The sequence below is a fragment of the Globicephala melas genome, chromosome 19, assembly GCF_963455315.2.
Source record: "Globicephala melas chromosome 19, mGloMel1.2, whole genome shotgun sequence".
Lineage (NCBI taxonomy): Eukaryota > Metazoa > Chordata > Mammalia > Artiodactyla > Delphinidae > Globicephala > Globicephala melas.
The window spans coordinates 34,292,114-34,308,172 of record NC_083332.1 but is presented as its reverse complement, the minus strand read 5'-3'; the positions used below and the strand labels follow the sequence as shown (position 1 = coordinate 34,308,172).

Genomic DNA, 16,059 nt, shown 5'->3' with positions numbered 1-16,059 from the left:
GAGGGACGTCTGGGCGGGTCTGGCAGCCACGGGGTCCCAAGCTCCATGGCCCTCGGGTCTCCAGTAAACACGGGCAGGTGCCAAGCCTCACCCTCGGATGGCCTCTCTGGTCTGCTCGCCCAGGCAGCCCTCGCTCCGGAGCAGGGCCTGTCCTGGGGCACCTTCCTTCTCGCCTTCCTGCCTTTACTGTCTCTCTCCCACCTCCCTCCTTCTCCCCCATTTCCCCGCCCTTCTTCACAAGGGCTGGAGCAGAGGACCTTGGGGAAGCAACAGCACGTGGGGCCACAGCCAGGAGCAGGCTCTTCCTGGGGCTCTGTCCACCCAGGAAAGACCAGCAGCCCCTCCAGGGCACGGGAGTTGGCTTTACCACTTAACAAGAGCCCACAAAGGCGGCTCATTGCCACGGTGACAGCAAGAACAGCGCCGTAGAGCTGAGCAAAACGCCTGTGTGTCCAGGGCCAGGTGGCAGCGTTGGGCAGCTGGGGGTCTGGGCGGATGTGGCCCGCGGTCTAGCCCCGCCCCCTCCCGCCGGTGAGTGTGGCAGCTGCTCCACCTGCTCCTCTGTAAAATGGAGCCCGTGGCAGAGCAGCCTCTGGGCGGCTGTGAGGACCAGCAGGCTCGGAGCTGCAAGAGTGCCTGCCCTCAGGACTGTCCACTCAGCAGATGGCAGCTGTGGGATGGCTCTGTCCAGGCACACGGCTCAAGGACAAGCTATGGGACGAGGACGCTCTGCCCCCGCGAGGCAAGAGCTCCACCCTGCTGACCAGTCCTTGGTCCTCCACCTTCCTCTCCGGTCGGCCCTGCCCCTCCCTCCCAAGCCTGGGGTAAAAATTGGGACTGCCTGAGAGAAAGGTGTCTGGAGGCTCCTGGAGCTCAGCCAGGACCCCTGGGGCTAGTGGCTGCCCGCCCACCGGCCGGCCACCCTGCCCACTGTGGCCCAGACCCCAGCGGCCCCGGGCCTCACCTGCCACAACTTCTCAGCGCCAGTGCCGTCACCGCCACCTGCAGGGCCTTAACTTGCCAAACCAAGGCCAAAACCATGAGCAGATTCTGAGACGCTCCAAGTCGGGCAGGTATGAAGCGCCTCCTTCCAGTTGACACCATCAGCTAAGAGTTGAAAGCAGCAGGTTCCCAGGGCACCGCCGGGTGACTTTGCTGTGAAGCCTGCCCCCCACTCCCGCGTCCACACTCCTCACCAGCCACTGGGCTTAGGCTGGTCTTCCCCACCCTCGCCTTCCATCTCCAGCCACGCAGTCCACAGCCCCAGGGTGGCCGTGGCCTCCAGAGCCTGCACGGGGGCCTCTGGAGGGACCGGCTTTGACTTCCTGGCCCGAGACCGGTTGAACCAATTTTGTTTTTTGCTTTTTTTTTCTCTTTCTTTCTCTCATGTTTTCTGCTGGGTTTTTATCTTCCTCTCTGTTTTCGTCTGTTTTGCTGGCTTTCATCTTGGGGTTCTTCTGGCCCCTCTACCAGGAAACCAGCCTCAAAAGCAGCTCATCCAGAGCCGCCCCACGGCCCAGCTAACCCACCCAGTCTCCAACCACACCAAGGCCACAGCAAGATCACTCCCCCGACGCTGTCCCCCTGGTGTCTGCTTCCAACTCTGGATTAATTTGAGGATCTCTTGGTCCTCGGTTAATGTTTCCCAACTGAATGCGTGCACCCTCCCACCCCTGCTGGCGAAACCAAATGAGACCCCAGTAGAGAAATCTGCATGCCCGAGGTCCCGTGTGGACGTGTGGATGGTGGCGTGGCCCCTGCCCCCGCGTGCATGGTGCATGTCCTCTCCATGGGCTAGAGTCCCTCTGGTGACCCCACTGCCCTGGCCCGGGTCAGCCCTCTTCAGTGGGGGGGTGGCATTCCCCACCCTGTGCCCTGCTCCACCCGCCCCCCCCACCTGCGTGTGGAATGCAGCAGGGACCATGTCCTTGTCCTTGTGGATCCTCCTGTCTCCGTCCCTGGTGGTGCATTCAGCCGTGTTGGTGGACCTTCCCTTCGCTTGTCCTGCTTTGTCACTGGCCGCGGTGGGTCAGGGCCCCGGGCACTGCCAGCCCTCACTTGCCTCTCCACTCTGTTGCAGAACCGCATGCACGAATCGCTGAAGCTCTTCGACAGCATCTGCAACAACAAGTGGTTCACGGACACATCCATCATCCTGTTTCTTAACAAGAAGGACATATTCGAAGAGAAGATCAAGAAGTCCCCGCTCACCATCTGCTTTCCTGAGTACACAGGTAGAGACTGCCACTCCACACGGGGACCGCGGGGGCCACGCAGCCGCTCGGGCCACACCAGCTCCTGAGGGAGCTCATTCCCCCTCACCATGCTCTGCGGACACACCAGATTCTGCCCTGGAGAATCCAACAGAAAACCGAAGGCGGGTCCCCTCCCTTCCCCACAACATGCTGTTGCGAGGGGGTGGGGCAGCCAACTGGGGCATCCTGGTCAGGGGAAGCAGGGCTGGAATCCCAGCTCTGCCACTTACGAGCTGTGTGATCTCGGCAACCTCTGGACATCAGCTTGGTCATCTGTAAATAGAGCTTATCAGTAAAATGGCAATACCAAGATGATGATGGGGTTGAAGCTCGGGGCTTCGCGTCAGACAGCCCAAGGTTCGTGCCCCCACTCTGCCACTCACAGCAGGTTACATAACCTCTCGGAGCCTCCGTTTCTGTGTCTGTGAGATGGGAACAATCACTGTGATTATCCACCCTCCCTCCCAGAGTTGCCAGAGGACAAAGTGAGCTAAGAAGCATGGAGGGCTTAGCATGGCAGTCGTTGCATAGTAAGTGCTCACTAAACATTCGCTATTGCTCTTATGACTGTGATGCTAAAAAGTATCGTGACAGCACCCCCATTCAAATGGCCTGTTGAACATGAGAGAGCTTCGCGAGCAGCAGAGACCAGGGCCGTCCTGCGGAGGGTGCTGAGGGTGCCGGAGGCCACCTCTGTTCATGTTGCCATGGGTTTACCTGACTGTGGGTGGGTGGGCAGCCTGGCCAGGGCCCTCATGGTGCAGCAGGGTGCCTGGAATAGCCCACGGGCTCACTGGCTCTTCAGGATGGCCAGAGACTGGTCAGAGAGGCGAATGGAAGCAAAAGCGGGCATCCCCAGCCTGACCAGCCCCCGGGCCTGGAGAGCCAAGGGTAGACAGGGTCCCAACAAGGTGAGCCTGCTAGGTAAGCCTCTGGGCTGAACCCCAGCTCCCCGAGAGTGGACGTGGGGGCCGTGGCTTGGAGCCGGACAAGCAGCACAGCTCACTCTGTCTCCCCTTCCTCGAGATCAGGCTGCCTGCCCCGTGGGTCAGGCCCCAGCAGCATGCAGCCAGAGGTGGGCCGGGCTCAGCACCCCTCACACACGCCATCAGCCTCCTTTTAGTCGTATCTAAATTGGGGGGTCTGTGGATCCCGCCCGAGGTGACCTGGGCTGTGGCCCCTGGTGCAGCAGAAAGAAGCAAGGTGAGTCAGTCACCAAGGCCGTGTGGTGCTGACGAGGTCCCAGGGACCCTCTCCCTCACCTCCGGCCCAGATTTAGGTAGACCCTCAAGGCCAGGCCCGGTGGCCTGTGCCCATGTGCCGAGGGGCTGGGTCCGTCCTGCTGTGGCTCCGAAGTCCAGCCCGCCCCCCCCCCCCGCTCCCTCAGTGGGTTGTGACAGCCCTGCCTGGACCTGGGCCTGGGCCGGGGTTCCTGGAGCCAGTGGAGGCTTCAGGGCAAAGCCAGGAGTCCTGTTCTGTTCCTCCCTAAACGGCATCTGCTCTCCTGGAAGCGCCTCTCCCTGGACTCACCAGGGACAGAGTGATGTGGCAGCAAAGAAGGCAGCAAGTCAGCAAGCCAGACCCTTAATCCCTGGAGGGTGAACGTGAGAAGGAGGAAGGGGGAAGGAAGGAGGGCGGGGCGATGAGAGGAAGGAGGCCAGGGCGGCTCCCAGGTGCGGCAGTTTCCACCCACCTTGCCCAGCAGCAGTCAAGGGAGGTGGTGTCCCTGCCCACTCCGAGGAGTCACAGCCAGGAGAGGACAGCCCGCAGGGGCTGGCGCAGACTTCTGCACCTGTGTGAGGGCTGGTTCAGATTTCTTTGGGCAGGACCCGCAGGAAGAGAGAATGTTTGCATCAGGAGCCCGTACATGCATCTGTGAAAAGAAACAGGAGTTCCATGAAACAGTGTTCACCCTTAGCACAGGTGAGGCCTGGTGAGGTTTGATCTCTTGTTTCCATCATTGGTTTTAAACTGGCTGTGGACCATGGACTTGGTTTCATGACCCACTGTTGATCGAGCTGAGCTGTCGTCAGGTTTCTCCTGCAGGGTTGTCACTGAGAGGCCCTTGGTGTCCGCTCCCCAGCCCGTGGCCTGACCGGCACCCAGGTGGGGGCCTCGCCTCACCAGCTCCCGACCTGGTCTCTCCCGCAGGCCCCAACACCTTCACGGAAGCCGTGGCTCATATCCAGGCGCAGTACGAGAGCAAGAACAAGTCGGCCCACAAGGAAATCTACACCCACATCACCTGTGCCACTGACACCAACAACATCCAGTTTGTCTTTGACGCCGTGACGGACGTCATCATCGCCAAAAACCTTCGGGGCTGTGGCCTCTACTGAGCCTTGGCCTCGCCACCCAGCTGCCCACCACCCTGCCCAGCCTGCCGCCCCACCCCTGCCCTGGACAAGGGAGCACCAGCAGATGGCACTGAGTGGGGAAGAGGAGGTGCCCTCCACGGCCTCCCCTGCCCCAGACACCAGAACACGTGGTAACGGGGTTGGCAGGGGCGCCGAGTGCCCACACCTGCCGAGACAGACGGCCCACTGGCCTCCGCGCCATCGCTGGGTGTCTCCCTGGGAGAGAGGTGTACGGGGCCCACGCCGCCGTCCGGGCCAGAATGGGCGCGCTCTGCATGCAGTGGTTCGGGCTTGAGGTCCCAGGGTCCCCTCCTGTCTTCGAAGCTGTGCAGGTGGTGGGGCGGCGTGCTGGCCGGAGCGGGGGCAGTGGGAGCCGCTGCTCAGCTTTTCTTGGGGTCCCTCTGGTCGAGGGCAGCTCTGTCACCAAAGGCCAGGGTGGGACCAGGCCACCAACCGCGTGTGGGTCCGGGGGCTCAGGCCTCGGCAATGCCTCCCTCCTCCTCCCCCTGGACCTCAGTCCTGGACGCCAGTCCTTCCTTCTCTGGGCCTCCCTCCCTTCACACCTCTGGGGCTCCCCAGTGCCTTGCTGGGGAACCCCCACCCCGACTCCTCACAGGCCTGGAAATGCTTCTGAGACCGACTTCTTGCAAAGGCACGTGGTAGATGGTCAGCGGGGTTGAGTCCTGCGGTGCCTGGACGAGGTGGGGAAGAGACGGTGGGGGAGGGGAGGCCGGAGGAAGTGGCTCTTGCGTTGACTGGGATGGGGGCCTCCCACCCGGTCTTTGTAGGCCCCAGGGTGGCTTATCTGCTTCTCCCGTCAGTCACCCGGGGCTTGGGCGGCCGCTCTGGAGTGTGAGCAGATGTGCTTTTTCTTTGCAAATTCACGGCAAATCCAACACAAACCAGCTGGGGCAGCAGGGGGCCTGGGGACTGGAGGTTCTGTAGTTGAGCAGGCCCAGGGGAGGTGTGGGCACGGCCCCTGTAGCCGGTGTCCCAGCTTCCTTCTGTCTTGGTGAAGAAATCGGAGAGTTTGTCCACAGCCCTTGGGGTCCCGCCAGCCCCCGGGGGCAGAGGAGGGCAGACGTACGGGCCCATCATACTGTGTGTGCTGTGAGGGGCACAGCCTGGCTCACACACACACACACACAGCCCCAGCCCCCTCCCCGGACAGAGAGACTTGAGACCCCTTGGAGGGGCTTTGCTGTAGAGATCCCTGAGGAGAAAAGGGTGGGGTGATGACTCCTGGTGACCCAGGCCCTGGCTGACCTTGGACAATGAACACACCTCTTTCTCTCTCTCCTGGGCGCCTCCTGTTGGCGGATGCCACCAGTCAACACCCCAGGCAGACCCTGTGTGCTTGGATGGCGGCTTTGCCTGGGGAGCCAGATGTGCCCACAGGAGGAGAGGGGCCGCCCCTGAGGGGCCTCTGGCTCCCTCCTCAAGCCCTCTGCTCCTCCAGCACCCACTCTGGGCTCTGCTCAGTCCCGGGCCAGGCAGGACCCCTGCCCTCCCAGCGCGGCCGCTGACTGCCCCGCAGCCAGGAGCTCTGGGCTTCTCGCTTCCAACAGACCCGGAGCTCTGGGTAGTGCACGGGAGACCCAGGGCACCTTCCCTAGTGCCAGACGCCTGCAGGGGTGGGCGCTGCTGGGGTGAGCCCCATCCCTGCCTGGCTGTCTTGCTGCTGCCCCTGGCCTCATGGGAGACAGCAGGCAGCCCAGCTCCATTTCAGTTTTGCTTGCCTCGTTGTGTGCTGCGCCTCGTACAGGGTGCTGGGTTGTGGCAGAGGACAGGCCCCTGGACCGACAGCCGCAGTGTCCCGCACGGGCAGCCAGGGCCAGTCGGGCCATGTTGCCCGACACTGAAGGCGTAGCAGTTACTTCCTGGCAGCACCACCCTGGGTGTGGGCAGCTGTGCCCCTAACGCTGCTCTGTGACCCAGACTCAAAAGCAACTGCTAAGAAGGGTATACTGGCCAAGCCCCACCTCTAAGGCCATTGTCTTAGAGGTGGGAGTCACCTGCTCTCCAGGCCCAGGGCAGCAGCCAGGCGGAGGGCCCCGGGCCGTAGCCCACCCCATCTGCCATGTTAGGAGGCTGGGGAGCGGGGTGCTTGGAGCCTTCCTGCCCCTCCGTGCCCTGGGGTGCCTTTTTGCTCTCAGATGCTCTGCCCTGCTCAGCTGCTTATGCTACTCTTGCCCTCTGACCCTGGCCTGCCCAGGGGGTCCTTGGCTGTCTAGTCAAAGCCCCCAAGGAGCAGGTATCCAGGGTGAAATTCCTTCCCTGTCCTCTGCGTCTCCCATCCACGTCGTCACAGGTGGCTCCACCATGGGGAGGAACGACTGAAGGGACAGATGAGTTTTGGCTCCGTCGTGGGTGTGGGTGTGGGGGAGATGTTATGAGTGACCAGACGTGGGTGATTCTCTTATCCACAGTGGCCCCGTGTGTGCCCCAAAGAGGCCATGCTTCGACTCTCTGCATGCCTCTAGTTTATCAGGGCAAAGGGAAACTGATCTCTAGGAGGGGCGCCTTTACCAGACCCGTGAAACTTATGCCTGCCGTCTAGATGCCTGTGGGCAGGTTCTGTGCCCTGCACCAGTTGCCCTCACAAGATCCAGGTCTTAGCCTTCCCACCAAGAACTGAGAGAGGCCCCCAAGGCTCTCTGGCCTGCCTGGAGGGGGCAGTGCCCGAGGCCCAAGGAAGGGCTCTGTGGAGCCTGTGGACTCTGGCCTGAGGAAGGTGCAGGGTCTGCTCCAGCCCTGAGCAGACAGCGCACCAACAGTTCTGACATTCTGGTTCTATGGCCCCCTTGCCTGGAGCTCTAGATGCCTGGTTCCCTGGCCCTTTTTCTCCTCTCTGGTCCCAGCAGAACCTGAGGACCCATGGGGACATGCTCCTACCATGGGGCGGTGGGCTCAGCCCGGGCAGAAGGCCAGCACCAGATATGGTGCCAGGAGGCAGCTCTCCTCCCAGCCTCTCCCCCGAGTCCAGTTCCGCCCCACTGATGGGACCTGGAGGCACCCCTGTCCTCCACGACTGCCCTCCCTACCCAGAGCCCCCATGACCAGGGTCCTTAAATCCCCAACACGGAACACCCAGGAGTTGGCTCACCTAGCTCACCTCTGCCAGGGAGAGTCCTGCAAGGGGAAAGAATATCCCACCGCTTCCACCTAACCCTGTGACAGTCTCTGCCCCACTGGCTGATTCTGCAGGTTCTCCTCTCTGGCCTGCATCATTCCCGGCTCCTTCCCCCTTCCCTTGGCCTGACCTAGTACACTCTTCAGCCCTCTTGGTGAGTAAATCCACCGCAATCCGGGCCTCAGCCTCTTCCCTCCAGACCAGGTAGTGTCCTGCCCGGCCCCCTTTTTGAGAAGTCTGGTGCACAAGGCCTCTTCGGGTGGCCTCTGGCCTCCCCGAGCCTTCCGGAAGCCTTCAGGCACAACCTGGCAGTTCTCAGGAACTGAGGCTTGAGGCTCTGGCTCCGTGGCCATCAGAGATTCAGTCTTGGGTGCCAAAGGCCAGCACCCTCCAGACAGCGCCCCTTGTCAATCCACAAGCCTACAGAGCAGAGGGTCCAACAGCCCAGAGCAGTGAGACAGGACACAGCATCCAGACCAGGATCAGGGCCCAGGTGTGAGCTGCTGCCCCCCACCGCCCGCCCCCAGCGAGGTGAGTCCTCAGCCCTCTTTCCCAAGAGCCAAGTGGGGCCTTCCCTTGGGGGCTTCAGACACGCTGCACCCCCAACCAGATGAAGGCCCCCGTCAAGGGAGGGCCTGCTCAGGGCAGAGACAGAAGGGAGGCCCATCCAGGCCCAGGGTGCCCAGGGCACCAGCGTGAACCCACCGCCCGTCGGAGGCACCACCCCTCCTGTGGCCCATCCTTTCCTCCCCTGCCCCCCACCCCGCCCCGTCCCCGTGGCCTCCCTGAGCAGCCAGGCCCTTCACCTCCTGGTCTCCTCTGTCTTAGTCCCTGCGTCCTCTGTGCCCTGTGCCTCCTCCCCTCCCCGTCCCCGGCAGAGGTGGACTTGGGCGCGCCTCTCCTTTCTTAGCAAACCCCTCTTAGGTGCCGTGGTCCCACTTCCCGACCCCAGCGCCACCCGCCCCATATTAACTGTAATTTTGTAAGAAGAGTGACTCGTCGGTTTAATCTCTAGTCATTGTAATAATTTATTGGCTGCCGTAATGTATTTATTAGTCACCCACCATTAATAAAATGTGCCAGCTTTTCCTAGCACGAGTGTGGTGTGTTGCGTCAGTGCCCAAGTTGCTTCCACCGGCGCCCCCCGCACGACACGTGTCCTGGGGCCGGACTGTGGGCCACCTGGCAGAGGGGCACAGCCTGCTGGGGCAGGATTCCAGGTGACCGGGATTGTCGTGAGGGCAGAGGCTGGTCTGTCCCATCCCTTGTGCTTGGTGCCGGCCACGCCCCTGCTCCAGTGGTGGCAGCCAGGCCGCTGGCCACGCTCTGCTGGAGACTGGGAGAGACAGGGTGGTGACGACAGCAGGGGTGGGTGCTGTCGCCTGGCTGTGGCCCCTGGCTCCCTTCTCTTTTCTCACATGCTGACAACAACTCTTGTGAATGTGTTCTTGCATCCGTGTTCTCCGGGGAAGCTTGGATGGACAAGCTGGGCTCTTGGCTCCTTGGTGATGGGTTCCAGTGTGTTTGGAGGGATGGCGGTGAGGCCTGTGGGGTGTGGAGGGGTTCTCGGTGCCGGCGCCTCCCCTCCCTGCAGCGGCTCCCCTCCCCACTGCCCTTCCTGCATCTCCAGGCTCAGCCCCTCCTTCCAGGCTCACTCCAATGCCCTCCCAACCGGACCAGGTCTGACTGGGGAGCGTCGCTGCCTCCCCGGCCCCGCCCCTGCTCTGTGCCGCTCGCTCGCTTGCTCGGAACCGGGACTTTTTCACGTGTGTGCATTTTCTCTCCCCAACTAGACTGTGAGCTCTCGGAGAGCAGGAGACTGTGCCGGTCGTTCCTACAGCCCTGTAGCTGCCCCACGGAGGGCCTTGCACACAGATCCAGCTGGTATTGGTGGGAAGAGTGCCCGCTCTGCAGCCCTGGGGCGTGGAGGGGCCGAGCCTTAGCCGAGTGGAACTCTGGAGCCCAGGCAGCTGGCCTGGATTTTTCCTTCGGACCTAAGCTTGGCGGCCTCCAGACCTTCAGCTCAGCCCACATGCCAAATGGGCACAGTCCGCACTCTCAGCCTGGGTCTCCCTAGTGGCCCCTTCTGGTCCTGGGAGTGCCCTGGGCATATGTCTCCACCGTGTCCCCCAACGTCTAGATCAAGTCGAGATAGTTGGGCAGTGAGTTGGGATCTTGCCTCTGGTTGAGGCCTTCCAGCTGTTGGCTGAGCAGCGATAGGACAAGGTGGTGTCGTGTGTTGGTGAGGCTTTTCCTATCGAACCGTTGGCTCTCCTCTGCTCCCTGGTGGCTCGGGGACCCTGGGCGCTCCCAGCCCCCACCCCCCTGCGCGTGGATCCACCTGGCCTCCCAGGAAACCTCCGCCTGCCCTTTTCTGAACAGCCTCCATTGAGACGGCACCGGGCGGAAGTGTCTCATGCCTCCCTAAGCGTGACTATGCAGTGACTGACCAGTAGAAATTGGCGGGGACTGAGAATGAAATTGACTGGTTGAGGCTAGGAGGGTAATAAGATCATAGGAGTTTGCTGAATATGCGCGGCAGAGTGAGAGGACGATGCCATTTATTTACTACAGATCCCAGAGGGCGTCGTAAATCTGTGCGGTTGTCTAGGGGCTCCCGAGAGGCAGCTGAGAACCTAGACTGCCCCCTCCACCAACCGGTCTTGACCATAAGGACAAGGGTTTGCACCAATACCCTTTCCAGGTCACCAGTCATGGAAAAGATGATGGAAGGCACGCGGAGCTGGCCATGACTCTCTGATCACTTATTCTAAAGCCCACAGGCTCCTCACTCTGGCTGGAGAAACCAACCCCTTGCATTGCAGAAGCTCTGGTCTGGCCCAGAGCCGGGTGCAGGTCTCTGCTCTTCCTCATCCCAGCCTTGTCACCTCTCATTGTCCCCTAAGGATCGATGAGGTTAAATGACACAAGGCAGGGGAAGAGCTGGCAGAGCGGGGCTTGGTGATGGGTGGTGGTCGCTTCATCTGCTTCCCGCTCCCACTCAGCTGGAGGGAGGCGTCGGAAAGCAGTTTACTCAGCGCCACTGCTTGCTCGTCCATCTCAGTGATGAACGCCCAGTGATGCCCTCACCACTGCTCTGCTCTCTCCTATGATTTGCTTCAGTCTTCTTACTTCAGAGGGAGCGTGTAGCCTGGAATTACTCCTGAACTTGACCTGCAGACCCATGGAGCTAGGTTTGGGGCGGACAAGTTTCCAGGGTTAGGACAGGGTTCTTGGGGAAAATGAACAGCTCTCCCTTCCCCCAGAGAGCTATATCACGAGGGAGCCACCTTCCTGTGCAGAAACGGGTTTGTACACAGAGAACAAGCTGCCAAGGAACAGACTGCCCAAGTTCATGTGCCTGGCATCCCACAGTAGGATAAGTCCGTCCTTGCCCCGGACAGAGGGCTGTCCCCTGGGATCCTGCTTGATTTGGAGTGCCCATTGTGTTCACTCATTTGCTAAATGAACTCCTGTGCGCAAAGCAGTTCTCCACGTCTGCGGTGCTTAAAGCTCCTCGCGTGACCAGTCGTGGTTGAGTTTGACCCAGCCCGAGGGGGTATGGCCAGAGCCCCAGGCACTCCTGCAGGAGCCTGGCGTGACTTCCCCTCAGACCACAGGAGGGGCCTAGAGGCCCTCACCACTCCCAGAGTACACCCCAACCCACAGGTTAGGCCCAACAGGACAGGTCTGGACAGGAAGGGCCAAAGCCCGGCTCTCAGGCTCCCATCCAGCAACCCCCACCCCCCGCCAACACGCACGGAGACCTTCCCATGGCTGGAGACTGCAGACTGGAGAGCTCGTCCTCAGCCTCACTCAGGGAGCCCGGGTTGGCTCCCAGTCCAGTCTCTGCCACCAGCCCTGAGACAGGGGTGTTGGTTGCTCTGAACGCTGGAGATGCGAAGCTCCATGCTGTGCGAGAACGTTCTGTCAGCCTTCCGAGGAGCTGAGGAGCCGTGGGGGCCCGGGAGCCCTGCCTGAGCTGCCGAGTAGACCACTTCCTCCCTCTCAAGCCTAACTTCCATCTTCTCTTTCCCTGTCTCCGTGTCTGTCCCTCTCGCTGTCTGTCTGGCTCTCTCCCTCCCCGCCTGGGGCTGCAGAACCGCATGCACGAGTCTCTCATGCTCTTCGACTCCATCTGTAACAACAAGTTCTTCATCGATACCTCCATCATTCTCTTCCTCAACAAGAAAGATCTCTTTGGTGAGAAGATCAAGAAGTCACCTCTGACCATCTGCTTTCCTGAGTACACAGGTAGGTGTCGCGCGGACCTGCCAGGGACCTGTGTCTCCCCTGCGGGCACGGGTACCCCTGCAGGCAGCTGGCAGAGGGTAGAGGACGAGGCGAGGGAGTGACCAGGTCTGGCCCCTCCCAGGGCACTGCCCTGGGCGTGGTGGGGAATGGACCCTCGTGACGCGTGTGGGTTGTGAGCAGGCGACTCCGGAGAGACGTGGCAGGATCAGGAGGCAGGACAGGCGCACAGCTTCCCCCTCTTCTTCCGTCCTGGTCCCCTGCCTCCCTGGTCTCCCCCCCCTCAACCCCTGCCTGGGCTGCCTCAGCCCCGCCCGCTTTCTCTGCTCCTGCTTCGGTAGCCCTGCTCGTGCCAGCAGAGCAGTTCCCCTGCCCCACGGCATGGGGCCTGCTCTCCCCACCTCCACCCCCATCCCGCCTGCTCTTTCCCTGCTCTTCTCCGCCCCTGCGCTTTTCCCCCAAACCACCCCTACTTTCTGCAGGCCTTCTCCATCTCCGCTTGCCTCTTTTCTGCCTTCTCCAGGGCTTTTCCTCTCCTTCTGGCTCCAGGGGAGTGTGCCCCCCCCCCATGGGAAGCTGTCTCTGGCAGCGGATGGAGGCTGGCTGTGTAGGGTGGCCCGGCTCTGGGCTGCTGCTGAAGGCTAGGGCAGCGCTGACGGGAGGCCGGAGCCCAGCCTTTGTCGCTCTGGGGACTGGGAAGCTTCTAGAGGCCCCTGGGGCGTGGCGGTAGAGAATGTGTCACAGGTGGGCTCAGTCTGGAACCCACTCCCTGACAGCCCCAGTGAAAGATCAGGGCTTAGGCTCAGCTCCCAGGGTGACATGGGTCCCCAAACCCAGCCAGATTCCAGAAGAGATGGATGCTGGCCCCTCCGCCCTCCTCCACTCCTGGGGAGGGGGGGAGTCTGCCCTCACCCTTGGGTGTGGAGGGCGCATTGGCTTGTTCTGAGCGCAGCCTGTCTCCACTGTGTGAATCTGCCAGCTTCCTGCCCTCCCCAGGGTGCAGAGAGGGAGACAGGGCAGGCTCTCGGGGCTGACAGGCGTTAGGAGCATGGTGCAGGCAGGCGGGCAGACAGGCAGACAGGCAGGCTAAAGCAGCTTCTGGACCCAGACTCTGCAACTTGGGACAAGTTAATCGCCTGTGCCTTGTTTGTCATCCGGGCACCACAGCAGATAATGATGCCCACTGCTTGCGGGGCTGAAGGTGGGGGAATGAACGGAGAGAATGGTGCCTGGTGCCAGGTCTGCACCATAGGTGCCATCACTGCCCTCGTACCATCCAGAGGATGGAAACCAAGCAAGGGGGATTGGCCGTGGAGGAGGCGCCCTCTGCAGGTGGGGTGGAGCGAGTCCATGCAGGCACAGGACAGGCCAGGGAGGGCCCTGCCTGTGGGTGGAGCCGGGCGTTAGCCCCCTTGGCAGCCATCTCTCCCAGCCTCAGCAGAGGCCCTTCAGGACCAATTCGGGTCTTTAGATAAAGTTGCGGTGACCGGATGGGGCTCGGAAGTCTGCAAGCTCCAGCAGGCCCTCAGGCCAGTGCCACCTCAGGGGGCCGGCCTGAGCCTAGGGCTCTTCCTTGTCCCCAGGGACCTGGCCTCACTGGAGCCCGATTTGGGATGTGGCCCAAGGAGCGGTCAGTCTCACTGTCGTGTTGTATGGCGCGCCGGATGCACCCAGGGAAAGTCGGTCTGAGATTGGGAAACATTTGCATTCTTCAGGGCCTCCAGAGGGATCCAGTTTGAGTTCAGAGAACACGCTGGATGACAAATGGTCACCAGTGAGGTGGCCCCTGGGGGTACCTAGGCTTGTGGGGACAGAACAGGCTGGAGGGGCTGGGGCGTGCAGGTGGCTGTCTGGACGTCCACGGGGAGCTCTGCAGGACCGCCAGGCCGTGTAAGGGCGCGGACTGAGCAGACGCTGAGAAGGCGGGAACTGGACGTCCCGAGTTACTCCTGGGCGCTTTTCACCTCCATCGGTGCCGTCTTAGCACCCTCTGGGCAAGAAGCTCCTTGATGGAGTCCACTGTGGGGTTGTGTCTAGTCTGCGAGCTGCCACTAACTTGATGGCTTCACCGTGTTGGTGGCCAGCCAACGGTGGCATGGAGGAGGCTCTGCCCCGTGGGCTGTCAGAGCTGCTCTCCGCCCTGTCCCCACCCACCCAGTAGCCCTGACCCCGCACACTTATCTGGCTGCGGACGCCTTCCGGCACCCAAGCCCCAGCCCCACTGTGGCTCACACCCAGCCGTTGGAGGATGGCTGGAGGATGGCTGGAGGATGGCGCAGGCCGGGAGGGGGCATGGCCCACCCCCTCAGCATAAGACCGTGTCATTTCCATATTGGCCAGCTCCCAGGGGCACTGCAGAAAATGGGGCAGCCTAACTTGGATGGGCTTTTAGGCAGTTCTCTGTTGGTCCACGTTTTATGATAATTGAAAACTACAGGACAGAGCCACAGGGTTTGGGTTACAGCTGGTGGGCAAACTGTCCTTACATCATGCACAGATACCCCCACCAGACCCCGGCCAGGATCAAGGGAACACTCAAGGAATTGCGGGGGGGGCAGCGGGGCTCCAGTTGGCATTACAACACTGCCAGCCCCTTAAACGGCCCACCTGGAGGTTCCCAATGCCCCCTGTCCTGGCCACTCACCCAAGAACGGGGACGGCTTAGAGACAGTCCCAGCCCTTCTCATTAAGAGGAAGCATCCAGGAAGGAGTGTAGGCGCAGCGCCCCGCGGCCACCACCCCGCAGGGAACTCATGCATCAGAAGCAGTAGGACCGGTTTAGACCAGGGGTGAGTGTTGTGAATGGCGGACTGGCCAGCCTCAGTCAGTGTGCTCATCTAGAAAGCAAAACGGACAGCCTGTGGCTGCTGTCCGCCCAGGGCTCCTGGGGGGACCCTGTGTGAACACAGAAGGAAAGACCTGGGCAAGTCAGAAGCCAGGCCAGTGCTCAGCTGCATGTGGTTTCCCGTGTAAGATGCGACTCCACCTTGGAGAAGGGCCCCAGGCAGCCTCCTGGAGAAGGTCACGGCCCACATCTCCAGCCCACCCACCCCCTCTCACCAGGGCCTCCCCCCAACTCTTCTGCTCTGTTTCGTTACAGGCCCCAACACCTATGAAGATGCCGCCGCCTACATCCAAGCACAATTTGAAAGCAAAAACCGCTCACCCAACAAAGAAATTTATTGTCACATGACTTGTGCCACAGACACGAATAATATCCAGGTGGTATTCGACGCCGTCACTGACATCATCATTGCCAACAACCTCCGGGGCTGCGGCTTGTACTGACCTCTTGTCCTGTATAGCAACCTATTTGGTAATGATTCCAGCATTCACAGAAAAGCTTGCACACATACACACTCCACTAACAAACAAATGCAAGTTGGTAAATTAACTTCAAAAAGGCATAACAAACCGTATATATAGACAGACAAATATATATTAAGTTTTTTTTTAGTTTGTACTAGAAGGAGCTTCAGACAGAACTGACCAACATTCCATTGATCATTAAGGTTTTCCTGGGACAGCACCTGAGCACACACACACACACACACACACACACACACACACACACACACACACACACACACACACACACACACACACACACACACACACACACACACACACACACACACACACACACACACACACACACACACGTCACGATGGCAGTCCTGATTTGGGAGTCCATCCTTTTAAGAACAGCCACATGATTTTACACTCTGAGACCCATTTCTGTGAGCAGGGAGAGGGCAAGGAAAGGCCTGGCCTTAGTCCAGCCTTTTCCTCTGCATCCACACGCTGAGGCTGTGTGCTGTCAGTTCTGTCCTGCTCTTGTGCGAATTCCAAAACCCTTTAAAAAATGGCCAGCATCCCAAATGTCTCCCTGCCCTATACTCCCGACAGAAAAATTAAGGATGCTTCTCTTTTGGGTGGTAGAGGTGGTTAACTTCAAGAATTTAGAAGAGTCACTGCTCTGCCCAATCCACTCTCTGTCTCCTGAGTTTTCTTTATTCATGTTAACAAGGCAAGAGTCAGAGAAAAGGGAGACTCTGGCTGC

At 60.7% G+C, this 16,059-nt stretch overlaps 1 protein-coding gene across 3 annotated transcripts in view; it reads left to right on the top strand.

Moving 5' to 3' along the window:
- The window catches only part of GNAO1 (G protein subunit alpha o1), a 167,390-nt gene that overhangs the window by 150,694 nt on the left and 637 nt on the right, over positions 1-16,059 (top strand). Inside the window, exons 7-8 of one of the 3 annotated variants that reach the window (XM_060289756.1) lie at positions 11,846-11,999; positions 15,097-15,312. In XM_060289756.1, the coding sequence (XP_060145739.1) occupies positions 11,846-11,999; positions 15,097-15,284 (342 nt within the window). In that variant the 3' untranslated portion in view covers positions 15,285-15,312. Of the gene's footprint in view, positions 1-2,080; positions 2,235-4,081; positions 4,150-4,406; positions 8,839-11,845; positions 12,000-15,096; positions 15,313-16,059 lie in introns of those variants that run through there. The other 2 variants (XM_030848038.2, XM_030848039.2) reach the window with 2 other exon arrangements.